The 16,640-nt window shown below is 34.5% G+C and overlaps 1 protein-coding gene across 1 annotated transcript in view; it reads right to left on the minus strand.

Annotated features, from left to right (window-relative positions):
* The window catches only part of LOC138325524 (tyrosine-protein kinase Src42A-like), a 33,140-nt gene that overhangs the window by 1,088 nt on the left and 15,412 nt on the right, over nucleotides 1-16,640 (minus strand). Inside the window, exons 4-7 of the mRNA XM_069271252.1 lie at nucleotides 14,356-14,524; nucleotides 4,126-4,284; nucleotides 1,940-2,118; nucleotides 1,048-1,204 (exon numbers count right to left, since the gene is read on the minus strand). Of these exons, the coding sequence (XP_069127353.1) occupies nucleotides 1,048-1,204; nucleotides 1,940-2,118; nucleotides 4,126-4,284; nucleotides 14,356-14,524 (664 nt within the window). The remainder of the gene's footprint in view (nucleotides 1-1,047; nucleotides 1,205-1,939; nucleotides 2,119-4,125; nucleotides 4,285-14,355; nucleotides 14,525-16,640) is intronic.

Here is a 16,640-nt window from a genome sequence, read left to right on the forward strand (position 1 = left end):
TACAGACCTAGATATGGTATTCTGCTGTAGGTAACTATTTCAGAGTGATATACTGACCTAGATATGGTTTTCTGTCGTAGGTAACTATTTCAGAGTAATATATACTGACCTGGATATGGTATTCTGCCGTAAGTAACTATTTCAGAGTGATATCCTGACCTGGATATGGTGTTCTGCCATAGGTAACTATTTCAGAGTGATATTTACCCATAACCTTGTAATAAACTCCATAGCAGTTGGTTATCGTTTATGTTTACACACTCCAGTGCGTAAACACCTACAGCACCTCTGATTGGTCAATTTCAAGATCTCTTGATTCCTATTGGGTTTCAACTTCGGGCTACTTTTCATAGGGTGTTTTCTTTTAAATAACATTGTATTTAATGTTTAACTGGTAGTTGCTTATTCGAAGTATCAAACAATAGAATATTGGCTGTCTGTTTAGGCACTATATTTGATGGCGGAAAGATATCCCTACACAATGTATGGTGGTAAGTTTCCCTGAATGAAGACGAGAAAATGGTCACCACAGTATAAATATAGAGCTAAAGTTAAATAAGATAAATAAGTTCCCCAACGCGTGACTGTTGTTTATCATGTTTATCTAAACTCTCGTTAGTTAATTTTCAAATTTTAAAAAAGACAATTGCTTAGGCTTTTTGTCTTTTCAAAATTTGAAAATTAACTAACTTGAGTTTGCTAAACATGATAAACAACAGTCACTTGTTGGGGAACCTCTGTATACTAACCTGGATATGGTATTCTGTCGTAGGTAACCATTTCAGAGTGATATATATACTGACCTGGATATAATATTCTGCTGTAGGTAACTATTTCAAAGTGATATATACTGTTCTGCCGTAGATAACTATTTCAGAATTATATACTGACCTGGATATAGTATTCTGCCGTAGGTAACTATGTCAAAGTGATATATACTGACCTGGATATGGTATTCTGTCGTAGGTAACTATTTCAAAGTGATATATACTGACCTGGATATGGTTTTCTGTCGTAGGTAACTATTTCAAAGTGATATATACTAACCTGGATATGGTATTCTGCCGTAGGTAACTATCTCGGTGAGTAAAATGCCAAATGACCAGACATCAGACTTGATGGTGAATCTGTTGTAGTTGGCAGCCTCGGGAGCCGTCCATTTGATGGGGAATCGGGCACCCACTCTAGCCTCGTATTCATCCTCCTGGTGATGGAAAATCGTAAATATAATGTTTATTTCACATGAGGCCAACTCGATTTGTGCTCTTTAAAGAAGAGAAATCTTCGTAGAAGATCTTCCAGCTTATAGATGGAAAACCTTCTGGAAGAAGAGCAACAAATCGAGTGAGCAGAAGTTATATTGTATAAGTAGACAATTGCAAATCAAGGTAGGCTCTGGATATGAATGTGTATTAAGAAAAATTACAATCGGCATACCGTAACCCAATTTATTTTCACTTTATTTTGCCTTTTTCCAGCAGAAATTTCACTATTTTTAAATATTTTACAGCCATGAAGTTCTACCTGTAATACTAGGATTTAAGATACCAAAACAATGTGGGTAAATTACGATTTACCATAGATTAGTTTCACCTTTCGTGATTGTAACGTCACGAAAATTACATCAAAGTATGACCTCACAATCACCAGATGATGGGACTAATTGGAGTAAATTGCATTTCATCAACATCAGTTTGGTATCAGTTTGAAGCTTCTTGTAGCAATTTTCACTAATTATATTCATCCATGAACGAATTAAAATCAATCAGAAGTAAAAAGTAATCTGGTCAATTTTTGTTGGAATTAATTTGATGATACCAGTCAAAGGTCCACCAAAGAAAATGAAATTGTGAAATTGAACAGAATTATCTCCCTTTTTAGATTGTCTGACATGAATTTAGTTTCCGGAATTATTTTGACCATGACACCCAATACCCACCTTGATGACCCTAGCCAATCCAAAGTCGGCTATCTTGACGTTGTTGGCGTCTCCCACGAGGATGTTTCTTGCGGCCAAGTCACGATGTATGTAGTTCTGTGACTCCAGGTAGGCCATACCACTGGCGATCTGGGCTGCTACATCTATCAGCTGTGGGAGCTTCAGGCTCCTTCCCTTACCTACAACAAAATATATCATATCTTATAAACAAGATTACTTGATAAGGTAAGTTGTTTGTATCGACCAAAACTGATACAAAAATAACCTGGAGTGTTTCATGAATCTATTTTCTATTTTGAACTCTTTCTGTTTATCAAGTAAATATTTTTGATATTTTTGAAATGATAACGGGAATTCACTACACCATCCATACCTTAAAATTCAACATATTCTGGCTAGCATTGCACAAATCATATGTCATTGAGAATCCAATTGTTTTACCGGTTCATGTTGAGTACATTTGCATTTGAGTTAAGTTCTATTGAGTATATGTTTTAAAGGGACAATTCAGTCTAAGAGAACATTAAAATGTGTACATATATCGGAAAAAATCCAGTTCAAATGGAAATTAGATCAGTCGGTTTTACTGTGATATGCCTGAAAAGCCCATGGTTGTGACGTGTGTAGATGTTCAAACTCGCTCGCTGTCTGCCATTACACATTGTGGTCGAACTTCTTGTATGCCGAACCCTGTCCCTTGCTCGTAGAGTAATGCAACTTTTGTCTAGAACTGCTCAAATCGCTCTGACAGTAGTGTGTTTACCTTATTAGGTGAATTGTCTTGCCTAAAAAATGATTTTATCACCTTCTCAGTGGTTATGTTGTTTATTTGTTTAACGTGCGTGACTTTGGCTCGGGTATGGGTACAGCGTCCATATTGTATCTGCTTCATCGTATTGATCAACGATTTGATATTTCAACGATATTAATTAAAATATTAAACAATGACGTGGAATTTGTCAATATTTTATATGATATGTTTCATAAGAAATGTAGAACAATACGTTTATGCCATATTTTGCTTCTTGGTTATGTAAAAGAATTAGACTGAGTGAATTGTCCCTTTAAGGACCTACCAGGTTTAGGAGATAGATTAAAGACAGTACCAAAACAAAAATCACCAGCCTGTGGCAAGTACCTAGCAACTGCCCCACATGGGTTTTGAACACGTGACCCAGAGGTGCAGGGCTTTGTAATACATGTCAGAACATCTTCACTACTCAGCAACAGCGGCCTCCAATTATAAAGTAGCAGTTGGTACCTGGCATATCCTCAAGCACTAAACTACTCCCTTTCCTATTTTAATTCATTCACCCCTGAAGACAAATATGAACTTTTCTAATTCAATGGATGGTGCAGTTCACCATGAACTTGCAGGGGTTGATGGATTAAAACCTTGTTTTCACCTATTTTTGCTAACCTTCCTGCTATTTTACAAATATATCGGTTAAGTATCGACCAAGTGAGTTATTATACTAGTGATACTACTCCCAAAACTACAGGTGTGATAATGAGTGCTATAGCGTGCAGCGATTGTACCTATCAGGTTACTTGGGATTATTGGAGAATTGTACCACTTTATAGGTAAAACGCCTCCTCAATAGACAGTTAAAACATTTATCTTATTACAGTGTATTCATGAATCAGTAAATATGAGGAAAAAATTCTAATAAAGTTTTTTCTATGTATAAGTAGTGGTTTTTTTAATTTACATACATCAATATTTTATAGAACATTTATCTTAACTTTGAACAGATTCTATAGACAATGGAAAATTGGCATGAAATTTTAGTATTCAATTATTCTCAAAATAAGAGTACAATGTATTTGATACTACACTTCATTTTTTATTTTAGATTTTTTAAAATCAAAACTAGGTTCATTTTGAACAAACAGTTAACCTGTGTGTTTGGAGATACATCACAATGTAGGTAAAGTTTGATTTATGTTGAGTAGTCCCACCTTAAAGCGATTATGATGTGACAAAAATCACGTCAAAATATGACTTCACAATCACCGGAAAGTGGGACCAGTTGACAGTAAACTGTACCTTACCCACGCCATTTTGGGATCTCCACATTATGTTTAACAGTACTGAACATATTCAATCCACAAATGAACTAATTGAACCCTAATGACTTAAGAGGAATTAGCGTTGACCTTCTGTTGAGTCTTAATTGGCATACCTTGAAGGTACTCCAGGAGACTGCCGTGTCTCATCAACTCAGTAACAATGTAGATGGGTTCATCCTGTGTACAGACAGCGTATAACTGGATCAGTTTCTGGTGACGCAACTTCTTCATGATCTGAGCCTCAGCCAGGAAGTCCTTCGGGTCCATCGTACCTGAAACACAAGTACTACATGTTAGCACCGATTATAGAAAATAAGTTATCATTTAACTATCCCGTCATAGAATAATGTGTAAAATAGTATCAGGACTCATTCATACTAAGGGTGCATTACTGAAAACAAGTTTTGATAGTTCTTGGGAAAACTTGAACCTTGCAATAATTTCTTGTTCTTTTTATTATTTCACTTGTTCTTTTTATTATTTCAATCAGTAATGGTGACTTTCATTATGTTTTTCATTTGTGATTATAGTATGTAATTTTACTCAATTTTCTATTTCATACACTTAGGTTAATATAGTTCACAGATTCTATCACAGAAAGTGTTAAAGACTATTTTTCTCAAATACTTGAAAAGGTGATCATCCGATTGCTGGAGGGAGAAACATTTCACATGTCCTCTATAATTACCCTACTTTACTAGTTTATGTAATGCAACCGTGACCTACATCTATAAAATCATCAATTTTGAGGCACTCTGACCACCTTGTGAGGATGGTGGTTTGAAAATATTATATTCATTTCAGTCTTTTATTCTAAGTATCATAGAGAATAATCAAATATAAGAAGAAAATTTCGGCTGACCAGCACTCCGAATGCCTCAAGCTGATGATTAAAATTCTGAATCAGCTTGATATATCCCTATCTACTGTACAGACGCATGCAAAGTCAGTCAGTTTGAACAGCTCTGTCGTGGCTAACTGGATACCAAATAGACCTGTTGTCCTTTCACTCAAAGATACAATGGTAACTTAGGAACAATATGATATTGTTAATGACCTATTGTCTGATAAATGATACGCTAGTACTCTATGCATACTTATTGTCTTATTTCATTATGGCACAACTTCAATAAATCCATATTCATCAGAAATAATCCTATTTACAAACAAATTAAACGTCAGTGAAAACAGTGAACTCACTCAGTCAAATGTAGCTAAGTCAACATTATTTGACTCACCATTGATGGGATTGGATGACAGCCTTCTGTCTATACGGTAGACTGAATGTCACCACATACCCTAATACTACCAAATCCCTGATATTGGATATTATTGAAAATGACATTACCACTATCATATACAGCTGTTTCCATGGTAACAAGCCTTATAGATATATATATAGGCCTTGTAGACTTTCCACCAAAGAATGTCAAAGATATATTTACAACAGTTTTGAATTACAGTAAAAATATTTCAGGAAAGTGCATTATATATATATATATTGTCACAAGCATGATGTCATCAGGATGTCAAATCATAAAACTGGATACTGAAATGTAACTTTCTACTTTATGTGTTATTGTCGGCTAGAAATCTATGGATATTAGATAAAACAGGTTTTCCTGTTAACAAGACCAATAAATCTTCATTTTTTTTTAATTTTGCATGTAGAAAGAAGTTTTTGCGTCAATTTACTGTGATTTGTAAACAGCAGTTAGTCAGCAGGTTTAAAGCACAGATAAAAACACTATCTAATTACTTGTATCAAACCACAGCATGCATATTTAATGTGTCTATAAATAGTAGGTAATACAAGGTCTGATTATATAGGTATAGCCTTTAAACTTTGTCTAGGCCTAGAAAGGTGATCATGACAACAGCAGTTCATAATACACAGGTATATTGACCTGTATCTAGTGACACATCTACCAGTCAGACAGTTCTGATTAGACAGGTATATTGACCTGTATCTAGTGACATATCTAACAGTCAGACAGTTCATATTAGACAGGTATATTGGTCTATATCTAGTGACACATCTACCAGTCAGACAGTTCTGATTAGACAGGTATATTGGCCTCTATCTAGTGACATATCTACCAGTCAGACAGTTCATATTAGACAGGTATATTGGTCTATATCTAATGACACATCTACCAGTCAGACAGTTCTGATTAGACAGGTATATTGGCCTCTATCTAGTGACATATCTACCAGTCAGACAGTCCTGATTAGACAGGTATATTGGCCTCTATCTAGTGACATATCTACCAGTCAGACAGTTCTGATTAGACAGGTATATATATATTGGCCTCTATCTAGTGACACATCTTCCAGTCACAGTTCTGATTAGACAGGTATATTGACCTGTATCTAGTGACATATCTACCAGTCAGACAGTTCTGATTAGACAGGTATATTGACCTGTATCTAGTGACATATCTACCAGTCAGACAGTCCTGATTAGACAGGTATATTGACTTTTATCTAGTGACACATCTTCCTGTCAGACACTTCCTCAGCCTCTCTGACTCAGCGCCAAACCCATACATGAGTAAGACCTACCGTTGATATGTATTGATCTATTAACTACTCGGTAACCCATCACAATAGATTTTCATTCTGAACACTTTGTATCAAAGCCATGTGATCTTTCAGCTCATAGCCAATATGTAACCAGAATTTACACTACATATAACAGTGTTTATCTGACTTATTCTATTTACATTTATGCTAAACGATGAAAAGATAACTTTTCAACTGTATAGCTATTACATCATAGAAAATATTACCGGGAACACAGAAATTTGACCATTTCATTTGGTGTTTACTAGAAATCAAGTAAACTGGTTTCAGCTTTAAAATCACCTAAAGGCCAACTTTTATACAAAATCACTATTTTCTGTCACTTCCATGAAAATCTGTATATTGTTTTTTTCTTTCTTTTATTTTTGATAAAAACAACAAGATCCCCCTATAAAAACAAGAGTGTGAAATCGGATATTTTTTTCTCTTGTTTAATCTGAGAAGCTTCCTGTAGTGGTTTAGTACAACCTCCATACTGACACAACTTCAAAGGACAAGTCCAACTTCCTACAATGGGTTACATGTGTCAAAGTTTTCATCAGTGACAAATTGGAAGTGTCTTCAAAGAAAACAATGGTACATTCAGAAAAGTTCTCATAGCCTCCCCAACTTAGTGGTAGCATTTATCACAAGATCTATATATACATGGACTGTATATGATCACTGGGTCCACTTGTATGAATAGTCTGAAGGACTGAGACTTCCTCAAGCCTTCTATATATATTTCTCATAGATAATGCATTAATTGAAATTTTCGCAGTTTTACAAATTTCGATATTTTCTGCGTAAATTTACCCTGGTTTTTTTTAAACTGTCGCCAGTAGTTGGAAAGTTGGTAGTTCTTATATCTAAGTTTGAAAGTTAAAAGCTAGTTCAAATCAATTTTTTTCAATGCTTTTTCAATTTTCAATATTTGCTATACATATATTTTAAAGTACAGTGGAACTCGGTTAATACGAACTCAAAGGGACCGAAATAAGACTTCGAGTTATCCGAGTGTTCGAATTAAGCGAGTTCTCATGTCTTTTGACGATCTCTTTACTTGGTATATATAGACTAGTCCCATGTTGTAGAACGATGTGAACAAGAGAGATGTCAAAATCGCCAATGGTAGTGGCAAAATTATAACAATAAAACCGAGATATTTATTTTGAAATGCCGTTCTACGGCAAATTTATGAAAAAGAAGTCGGCATTTTCGGCAATCTCGTTGTCCAAAAATCTCATTTCGAGTTATAAGAACATTTTATGTATGATATTTGTCATTCGTACCCATTATTTACTTCGTATTATCCGAGTTCTTTGAGTTTTCCGAATTCGAATTATCCGAGTTCTTTTAACAAAGATAAAGAGGTAATTCGGCTGGGACCGGCAAAGAACTTCGTATTAAGCCGGGTTTTCGAATTATCCGAGTTCGTCTCAACCAGGTTCCACTGTATTCTGGTTAAACACTAGCTCCCTTGTGATATCATAATATAGGTCACTATCTGTATAGAGCCTTTCTCCCTTTAATATAATTTAAGCACATGTCATAAATTGATATAGATCATTGAACTTTGATCCACCAGAATTACCCAAACTTTACATGACTTTAAACCTAAAATAAGCTACCACCTAGACTTTGATTAAAGATATCTATCTAATGTAGAAATAGAAAACATGAGGGGAACAACTGGTGTTAAAAGGGGCATCTTACTATTCACTGAACTCAAGTGTCTTTTAGCCATTCATCTGGGCGTAGCAGATCATTGCATGAGTTGTCTATCCTTATAATTGGGGCTACAGTTATTCCTTCGAAGATTAATAATTAATTTAATTAAATAGGAAATAACATTAAATCTGTGTGTTTTTTGTATGTGCATACTTATATTTAGAAGTGACCTTACATAACTTCCATTGATAGGAAGTTCATCAGCTACTGTCTACAAATCCAAAGTCTTGATGAGATGAACTTTTTACATGGTCCCTAAAACTTTAACAGTCATTGAAGTTTTACTGTATAAACCTTCAGTACAACTTTATTTTTCATTAGATTTTGCCTTATAAGAATTCCATGCAATTTTCGCCTGTCACTGATTTAGCTTTAAGCTATTCAATTGCTTCAAAAATCACTTTATATAATAGCTTATGGTGATAACATATATTGAGATATTATATAACAGTCAAATTCAGCTAAGTCAAACTACTGTTAGTTAATGGTGGGCAGAACATCTGATTATCAAAACCATTTTGAAGTGATACTTTATGTGAATACTTTATCAAAGACAAAGCAAACATAGTAAAAACAGAATAAGTACATGGAAAACCATGTTTTGCAGACTTTCTCTCTAATGGATAAGTCGCAGCAGATACCTGCGTGCTCATTAAATCAGATATCCATTCTGACTCTTTATTCAAATAGAGTGCCTATTATTGTTTTCCCCAAACTGCAACAAAATAAAAACATTACAGTGTGGCAGACCCCACATTAAATGGTTATCCAAATTCCAGGATAATTACCATAGCCTTAGAAAGGCTGTCTTTGGCTGTTAAATCAATTTGTGACATTTTCCAGCAGATCCACAGGCTTACTACTCCTGGTGGAGATGACTAACACAATCTAACACATACAACTGGCCCACTCTCCACTACAACAGTGATTCTATTAACCTACACTGGTAATTGAAATATTCATGAAATTCTAAAATTGACCTATTTTGGATGCAAAATTCAAAACAAAAGTGATGAAGTAAATATAATTGGATTTCTCTACACATTAAAGTGGTTTTAAATGCATAGCCATGAATTCGATTTTTGTTTGGATTTTTTATTTCGTCATATAGATATTTTTTTCTCTCTTATATATGAAAATATCTGTGCAATATTAATTAAATTTAACACAGGTTTATTGTTATAAAGAACTGTAAGAGAACGATTTAGCTTATTTAAGCAAGGTTGTAGATAACATTTTTTTCATTCAATGTTCATTTTTTCATCTGATAACATTTTTTTCTTCAATGTTCATTTTTTCATTCAATGTTCATTTTTTCATCTGATAACATTTTTTCATTCACTATGTTCATTTTTTCATCTGATAACATTTTTTCATTCAATGTTCATTTTTTCATCTGATAACATTTTTTCATCCAATTTCATTTTTTCATCTGATAACATTTTGTCATTCAATGTTCATTTTTTCATTCAATGTCATTTTCATCTGATATCATTTTTTATTCAATGTTCATTTTTTCACTTGATAAGTATAAAGATGAGTAATTTGTTTTTTGTTCAACCAAAACAGGATATAATAATAATATCTGTTACATTTAAGCACTGTATAAAATTCTAAATTTTCATCATTGGCGCACAGGAAACGATTGTTAAGCATGACTATAATTAGGCTATCTTTCAAATCTTTATTTTTTCATGACATTTACTGTGGATTCAACAACACATTGAGGAAGACTGCAAAGAATGACAAAATGATGTTATCATCGATGATATATCATTTTGATGACATTTACCGTATTGCAGCTGGTTTGACGATATCTATGGTTACACAATAATCATGAATAACCTTCTACATAGATATGTGTGAACTTCCTTTCCTGTATATATAATACTACAAGTATAAATACCATCTACATCATAATGGAGCCAACATCTGCCCACAACTTAAAACTCACTTCAAACATGAATGGCCTGCCTGTCTTCTGCCTATGCTCCGTACATTGGGAGCCAGAAGTTAGATATTACATACATGTAAACCACAGCTGCATTAAGTCTACCTCAAACCAATCCAGATGAATTATGCTTTGAATTAGGACAGAAACTATTTTGAAACAATTAAACAACAAGAATTCCATAGAAGTGGATGAAGTCCTGACTGTCGTCTGCAACTCAAGTTACAGCATGAGGAAAAAAATCTATTTCAAGTAAATGTGACCTTGACTTTGAACCTTTAGACATGCAAAGTAATCCAAAGTATGCACTTTTAGTAATTAGAATATGTAGAAGTTATAGCTTAACAAACCCATGGGAACTTGATTTTATGCATTACAATGGATTTTCCAATTTGACAAAAATGACCTTGACCTGACCTTCAGACATAAAGTTTCCAATTCTACCATGTGACCTTGACCTTTGACCTTCAGACCTTAGTATAAGGAAAGGTGTAGGTGACAATAATAGCTGGTCTGATGCCATATTGAGACATGATTTAGTATAGAACCTGATAACATTGCAAATTGATGCATAATAAAAAGAAATGGTAGTGACTGAATCTAATCCTTAAATGTGGTGGTAAATAATTAAATAACCACTGCCTGTTGAAGTGATATGCACCCCCCCCCCTACACGCACACACTTTTTTTTCCTGACCGAAAAAATCTAGTCTTGTATCTGTTTCAGATGTAATCAACTCATTCATGTGTTTATTATGATGATTGAAGCTATCAATTTTGAACATATTTTTTCAATCAATGATGCTAGCTGGTTTACCACGGAGATAAACATGTGGAAAGGAAGCCCTAAAACACAGATAGCAGTAATTCAGCAAGCGTCTGACCAACCATCTTCATAAAACATGTCTACAAAACAAGAGTTATTGTGATTGTATTCATGCTTCTAGCCAATATCTTTTGTTTCATTGCCTGTTCATTATGTACCATGGCCAACAGCCTAGACTGCGGACAACAACGACTACTGAATCAGCAGCTCTCTAAGTACAGTTTGCTTCCTAGAAGGATTAAGGTTACCTTTGTTTTATACCTATTTACAACTAGTGTCATTTAAGGACATGCCAGGTTTAGGGAGTGGAAGAAAGCCAAGAGAAAATGACATGGTCAGTACCAAGCAACTGTGCCAGATGGGTTTCAAACTTGTAACCTAAAGATGGATACCATTGCTTTTACTAAGATATCAGAGAAAAGCTTTCTCCTCATTATGAAATCAAAGTGGTATGGGACATAAGTTGATTACACCCCCCCACTCCCTTACCATGGCAGGGTCGACTTAAAAACTCTCATTTGAAACGAGATTTTAATTAAGACAAACATTTTTTATTTACTATAGCTAATACACTGGAGCATCCATATATGTATTATCTTCTTATTTAAAATTCTCCTATAAGGAATTAGGATATTTTTCTATGAATAAGGTATCGCTGATGGCTGATAACAGAATGGATACAGAAACAGAAAAATCAGCATTGTCAATACCGATGTCTGCGGTTTAAACAGGATACCATTTCCTGATCATGCCACGGACACATCAACAGATAAAGAAAACATTACATATCCTTTTGTCTGCGGATTGAACTCGTTAATAAAACATGAAATAACGACCATGAGTCTGTATTACAGCCAGCGAAGCTATATCGTGTTGTAAACAACAGGTGAATCATCGCGGTATATAGGTAGTGGACAGAATCCTTACCATGAGAGTATTCTAATGTGTTCTTTGAATGCTTCATTTCAAACAAAGGGACTGGAATCTATTACATTAGACATAACTAATGACATTATCTAACATAAAAAAGACTTATGTCATTTAATCATACACAGTCATGTTTCCAGTTCCAGTTTAAGTATAAACATCAAACAAATTATTTTTCATATTTTTTATATCATACTTTGATTTCCTCTATAAATATATTGATCAATATTGTAAAAAGACAGACGAACACTTCCATCAAAGTCTGTTTATGTGTCCGTCTATAAATCAATAGAATGTAATTATAGTACGCTGTATAACTGTCAGTGATGCGGGATGACTTCAGATTGGGGGCATTAAAAATGTCCATATCAAACATTACATCATACCATGTGATCTATTACATCATCACATGACAAGTACTGAATTCCTAACAAACAGAGTGTCAAAAAATTCTTATTTGTACAGAAATATTTTATAAATGATGTCATAAAATCAACTTTACGTTTTCAATTTATACAAGTTTATATAACCTAATCTGAACCCTAAACCTTATAACCTAAAGCTGACTTAAATAATATATTATATCATCAACCAAAAAATCTAAAATGTCACTATCAATTATTTAATCTAGAATTATAATTTGCTAAAAGAAATCAAAATCTCCATTTTTGGACCAGTGAGTATGCACAGCGAGATTACAGTTTGTCATTACGGCATCCTAACTAAATCCAAATATGGGCAGGAAATTGCCTTCTTTAGGCAAAGTTTTTTCCACTTGAATCCCATTGTGGTGTTTGGCTGGCAGTCACAGCCAGTATCTGATGCAGGCGCATTTCATCTCTATTGTCAAATAGAGTCAAGTGATTCATCTCCCTCGCCTCCGAGGCAGTAGACATGGTAACGCCAGGGTAACCCAAACAACAGGCTAAAGTTGTCTTAAACTGCCCAAATACGGCTAATCAAGGATAATGACACAAGAATGAACATTTGCTTGCATTGATGATCTTTAATTCTATAATTGAATATGGTGTACCATTCGGCAGCGACAACATGCCACAAGCTAGGTATAATAGTGTTGGCAATAACCTGCATCTCAATATACAATTTCTAAGACTGGCATTTCCAGAAAATAGGAGGATATCGATGGAATATAAGGTTAAAGGGTGGAGGGGTACATAGACTACATTTAAAAGGAAAATGAGAACAACTTGGTTGCAAGCAGTGGGCACTTTTCCATTTTTTTCTTTTGAAAAACTTAAAAGGTTTATTTAATACATAACTCCGATGATAAATGGGTTTTTTTTTGTTTTTTTTTTTGTGTGGGGTCTAACTTCTTAAAACCCTGCTGGTTTCACCAATCTTGCCCAGATGGGAATACAGAACATAGATAAAACCTTTAAAACATTTGACAGAGAGAAAGCAATCCAATAGAAAGTGTATGCATCTGTCATGTACAGGCCAGGTGCTAGATTGTACAGCAGATCGGAACTCTTATGTACATTTTCAGGATTACTTCTCTGGCAGGAGACAGAGAAGCAATTACCAGTATACCACTACCACAGTGTAATGGTCAGAGGTGTGCACGACCTACCAATCTGCTGGTACCAGCAGAAACACGTAATCACGGACACTGTTGTTGTCATGACAACTGTGGTCGGCGACAAAAAAACAATTGGAAATTCTTTGGCCAAATTTTATTGTCAGAAATGACATTCTGTTCTAAAAATGCGGGTTGTGAAGTCAATAACTTTAATGCTATAGCGTGTTGAATCATGTTTGATAATTGCGCTCTTGAATTTGTTAGCAATCTGAGGAATAAAACTAATTTGTCTGTATAATCTAATTATCTCCCTTGGTAATACCAGTGCCCTGAACAGCAACATGCTACAAACAAATAATTACACTGTCACACAGAAGATGGACTGGTGGCCATGTCAGTTCTCTAATAAATATCTTTCTATCATCATAACTTCATTACTGGGAAAAGAAAATTATGGACGGACTGTCATTTCTTAATTTGTAATACAGTCAAACAATGTTATAACTCAAACTTGAACTAGAAAACTGACGTCTGTCATAGATGTCATACTGAAATGATTCTATGCAGAAGTGATTTTCAGGCTCCTTAAAAACTATGACCATAAATTCAATGTCTCCAAAAACCTGTATATATACCCTTTTCTTATTGAAATCTAACAATTTTTACCTTTAGAAAAAATGGTAGCATTCTTGGATTTCTCAGGAAAATTGAAATCCCTATTGCATATATACCCAAAATGAGTGTATTTTTTCCTGGGTTGAGTGTAAAAAATATTATGTAATTTTACCTGTATTGAGACTTACCTGGTTTTAGGGTCTTGATGGCGACGGGTGTGGTATTGTTCCAGAGACCTTCCCACACCTCCCCAAATTGACCATGTCCAATCTTGCGGATGAGTTTCAGGGATGACTTCGGAATTTCCCATTGGTCGTTTGTGTTGTAGGAAAGTCCAACAGTTTGGGGCTTCTCGATCTGGAGAGGAAACGAAAATATAAATCATAATATTAAAGACTTTTTATGTTTCATCTTAGAAGAATAAAGAATGTAGATAGCTACATTATATAGATGTGGTTCAGGTACTTTGCAGCTTCCTGGTGAGGGTATTGTAATGACAGGTGGTTATATTATAGAGATATAGAGATATAGAGAGGAATTTGGATATAAGTGAAATTTAGGAAAAATTGCAATTGTACCTATTGCTAATATCATGCCTCTGAAATATTATAATGACCTAGCTATTCCAGCTTTAGCAATGGAAGAGTCAGAATGTACTTTTTTCCCCAATGCCATTTGAAAATCAAATTGTAGAAAAGTACTCTGAAAAACAATATGAAATGTTCACAATGAAATCATTACAAGCTGCATAAAATGTTCACCTCCCCTTTCCACTATACTGAAAGCAATCCATATACCAAGAGAACTTATTTGATTTCTAAAACAAATATAACAAATGCTATATTTATTATTTATCACTACTACAAAAAATTCTTGTGACAATACTCCAATCTTCCATGGAATTTCAATGCATTTTGTAATTGACATATTTTACCTTTAAGCCATTTTTAGTTCAATGGAACTTCAATACTGCTACTATTCAATAAGATGATTATGTAAATTAGTCTACCATTTGTAATGTTATTGTACAGGCCTCGTGACAAACACGCAACAACAGATGGCCAAGGACAACACTTTGTTAAGGTTTTTTACATTTCACCGAGTCACAATGGATTTCTTATGTAAACGTGCGAATCAGGCGAGAAATCAGCAACAACAGAAATCCATATCAGAGGAGGATTTGTTGTTATTTCACTTTGTAGTACAAAACGACTTGTTCAGACTGGGATTTGGACAGAGATTAAACCAAGGTCTAGGTCATATTCTGGAGCAGGACTTTATAGTCCAAGGTAGGGACCCAGAAGAACCTTGACTTAATTATTAAGAAGTTTCCTGTACAGCTTGAACATGTACAAAACCAAGCCAGCTAGGACAATTTCAAGTCAAAATCCTGACACAATGCAACTGAAGTTGGGACGTTTAAAATCTAAAGAAAGCTAAGACAAACTTAAAGTAAAAAAATTGGACAAAACCCAAGGACAACCCTAGGTCAGAATCTTTTTTGGACACAAATTAAAAGCATTTAGCCAAGGTCATTCCAGTAGATTCAATTCAGTAGGGATAGGGATCTCCACTGGATCAAATATGGTACATTTCACAGTGTTATCTATATACTAGAATCCACTGGATCAAATATGGTACATTTCACAGTGTTATCTATATACTAGGATCCACTGGATCAAATATGGTACATTTCGGTGTTATCTAGATACTAGGATCCACTGGATCAAATATGGTACATTTCACAGTGTTATCTATATACTAGGATCCACTGGATCAAATATGGTACATTGCAGTGTTATCTATATACTAGGATCCACTGGATCAAATATGGTACATTGCAGTGTTATCTATATACTAGGATCCACTGGATCAAATATGGTACATTTCAGTCTTATCTATATACTAGGATCCACTGGATCAAATATGGTACATTTCACAGTGTTATCTATATACTAGTGTAACTGAAACAACCTAAAACAGGATTGTAATTTATAATTATAGAAACATAAGGTCACCCCCCCCCAAACAGGCTGGTTACAACTGTCTAGTTTGTATAGTAGATCTATAGCCATGACAGAGACTTGTTATCTTGCTATGTACATGCATCTGGCTGGTGAAAAACCTATCATCTCTAAATTTGAATCTGCTTGAGGAGCTACAGATAAAGTGACCTAAATCTACCGGCTATATTAGGTAGAAGACACTTTTATAAATTCCTGTCTGATATGCTGGTTGCACAGTATAATTGCCCGTTTAAAAAATGTGAAGATTTTGAAATCTTCATAACTGCGTTTTGACATCCTACAATTTATCAACATCTTTTGTCATGTCATCAAGTTATTAGATATCAGGTATCTCCCCAAGATAAACAGATCACATCCTCTGAAGATATTACTGGTATTTAAGATAGGAAATCTCTATTATTTCCCCATTTCGGGATGTGTGTTTCAGCGCAGGGCAGAACTTGTGC

This window comes from Argopecten irradians, chromosome 6 (genome assembly GCF_041381155.1).
Source record: "Argopecten irradians isolate NY chromosome 6, Ai_NY, whole genome shotgun sequence".
Taxonomy (NCBI): Eukaryota; Metazoa; Mollusca; class Bivalvia; order Pectinida; family Pectinidae; genus Argopecten; species Argopecten irradians.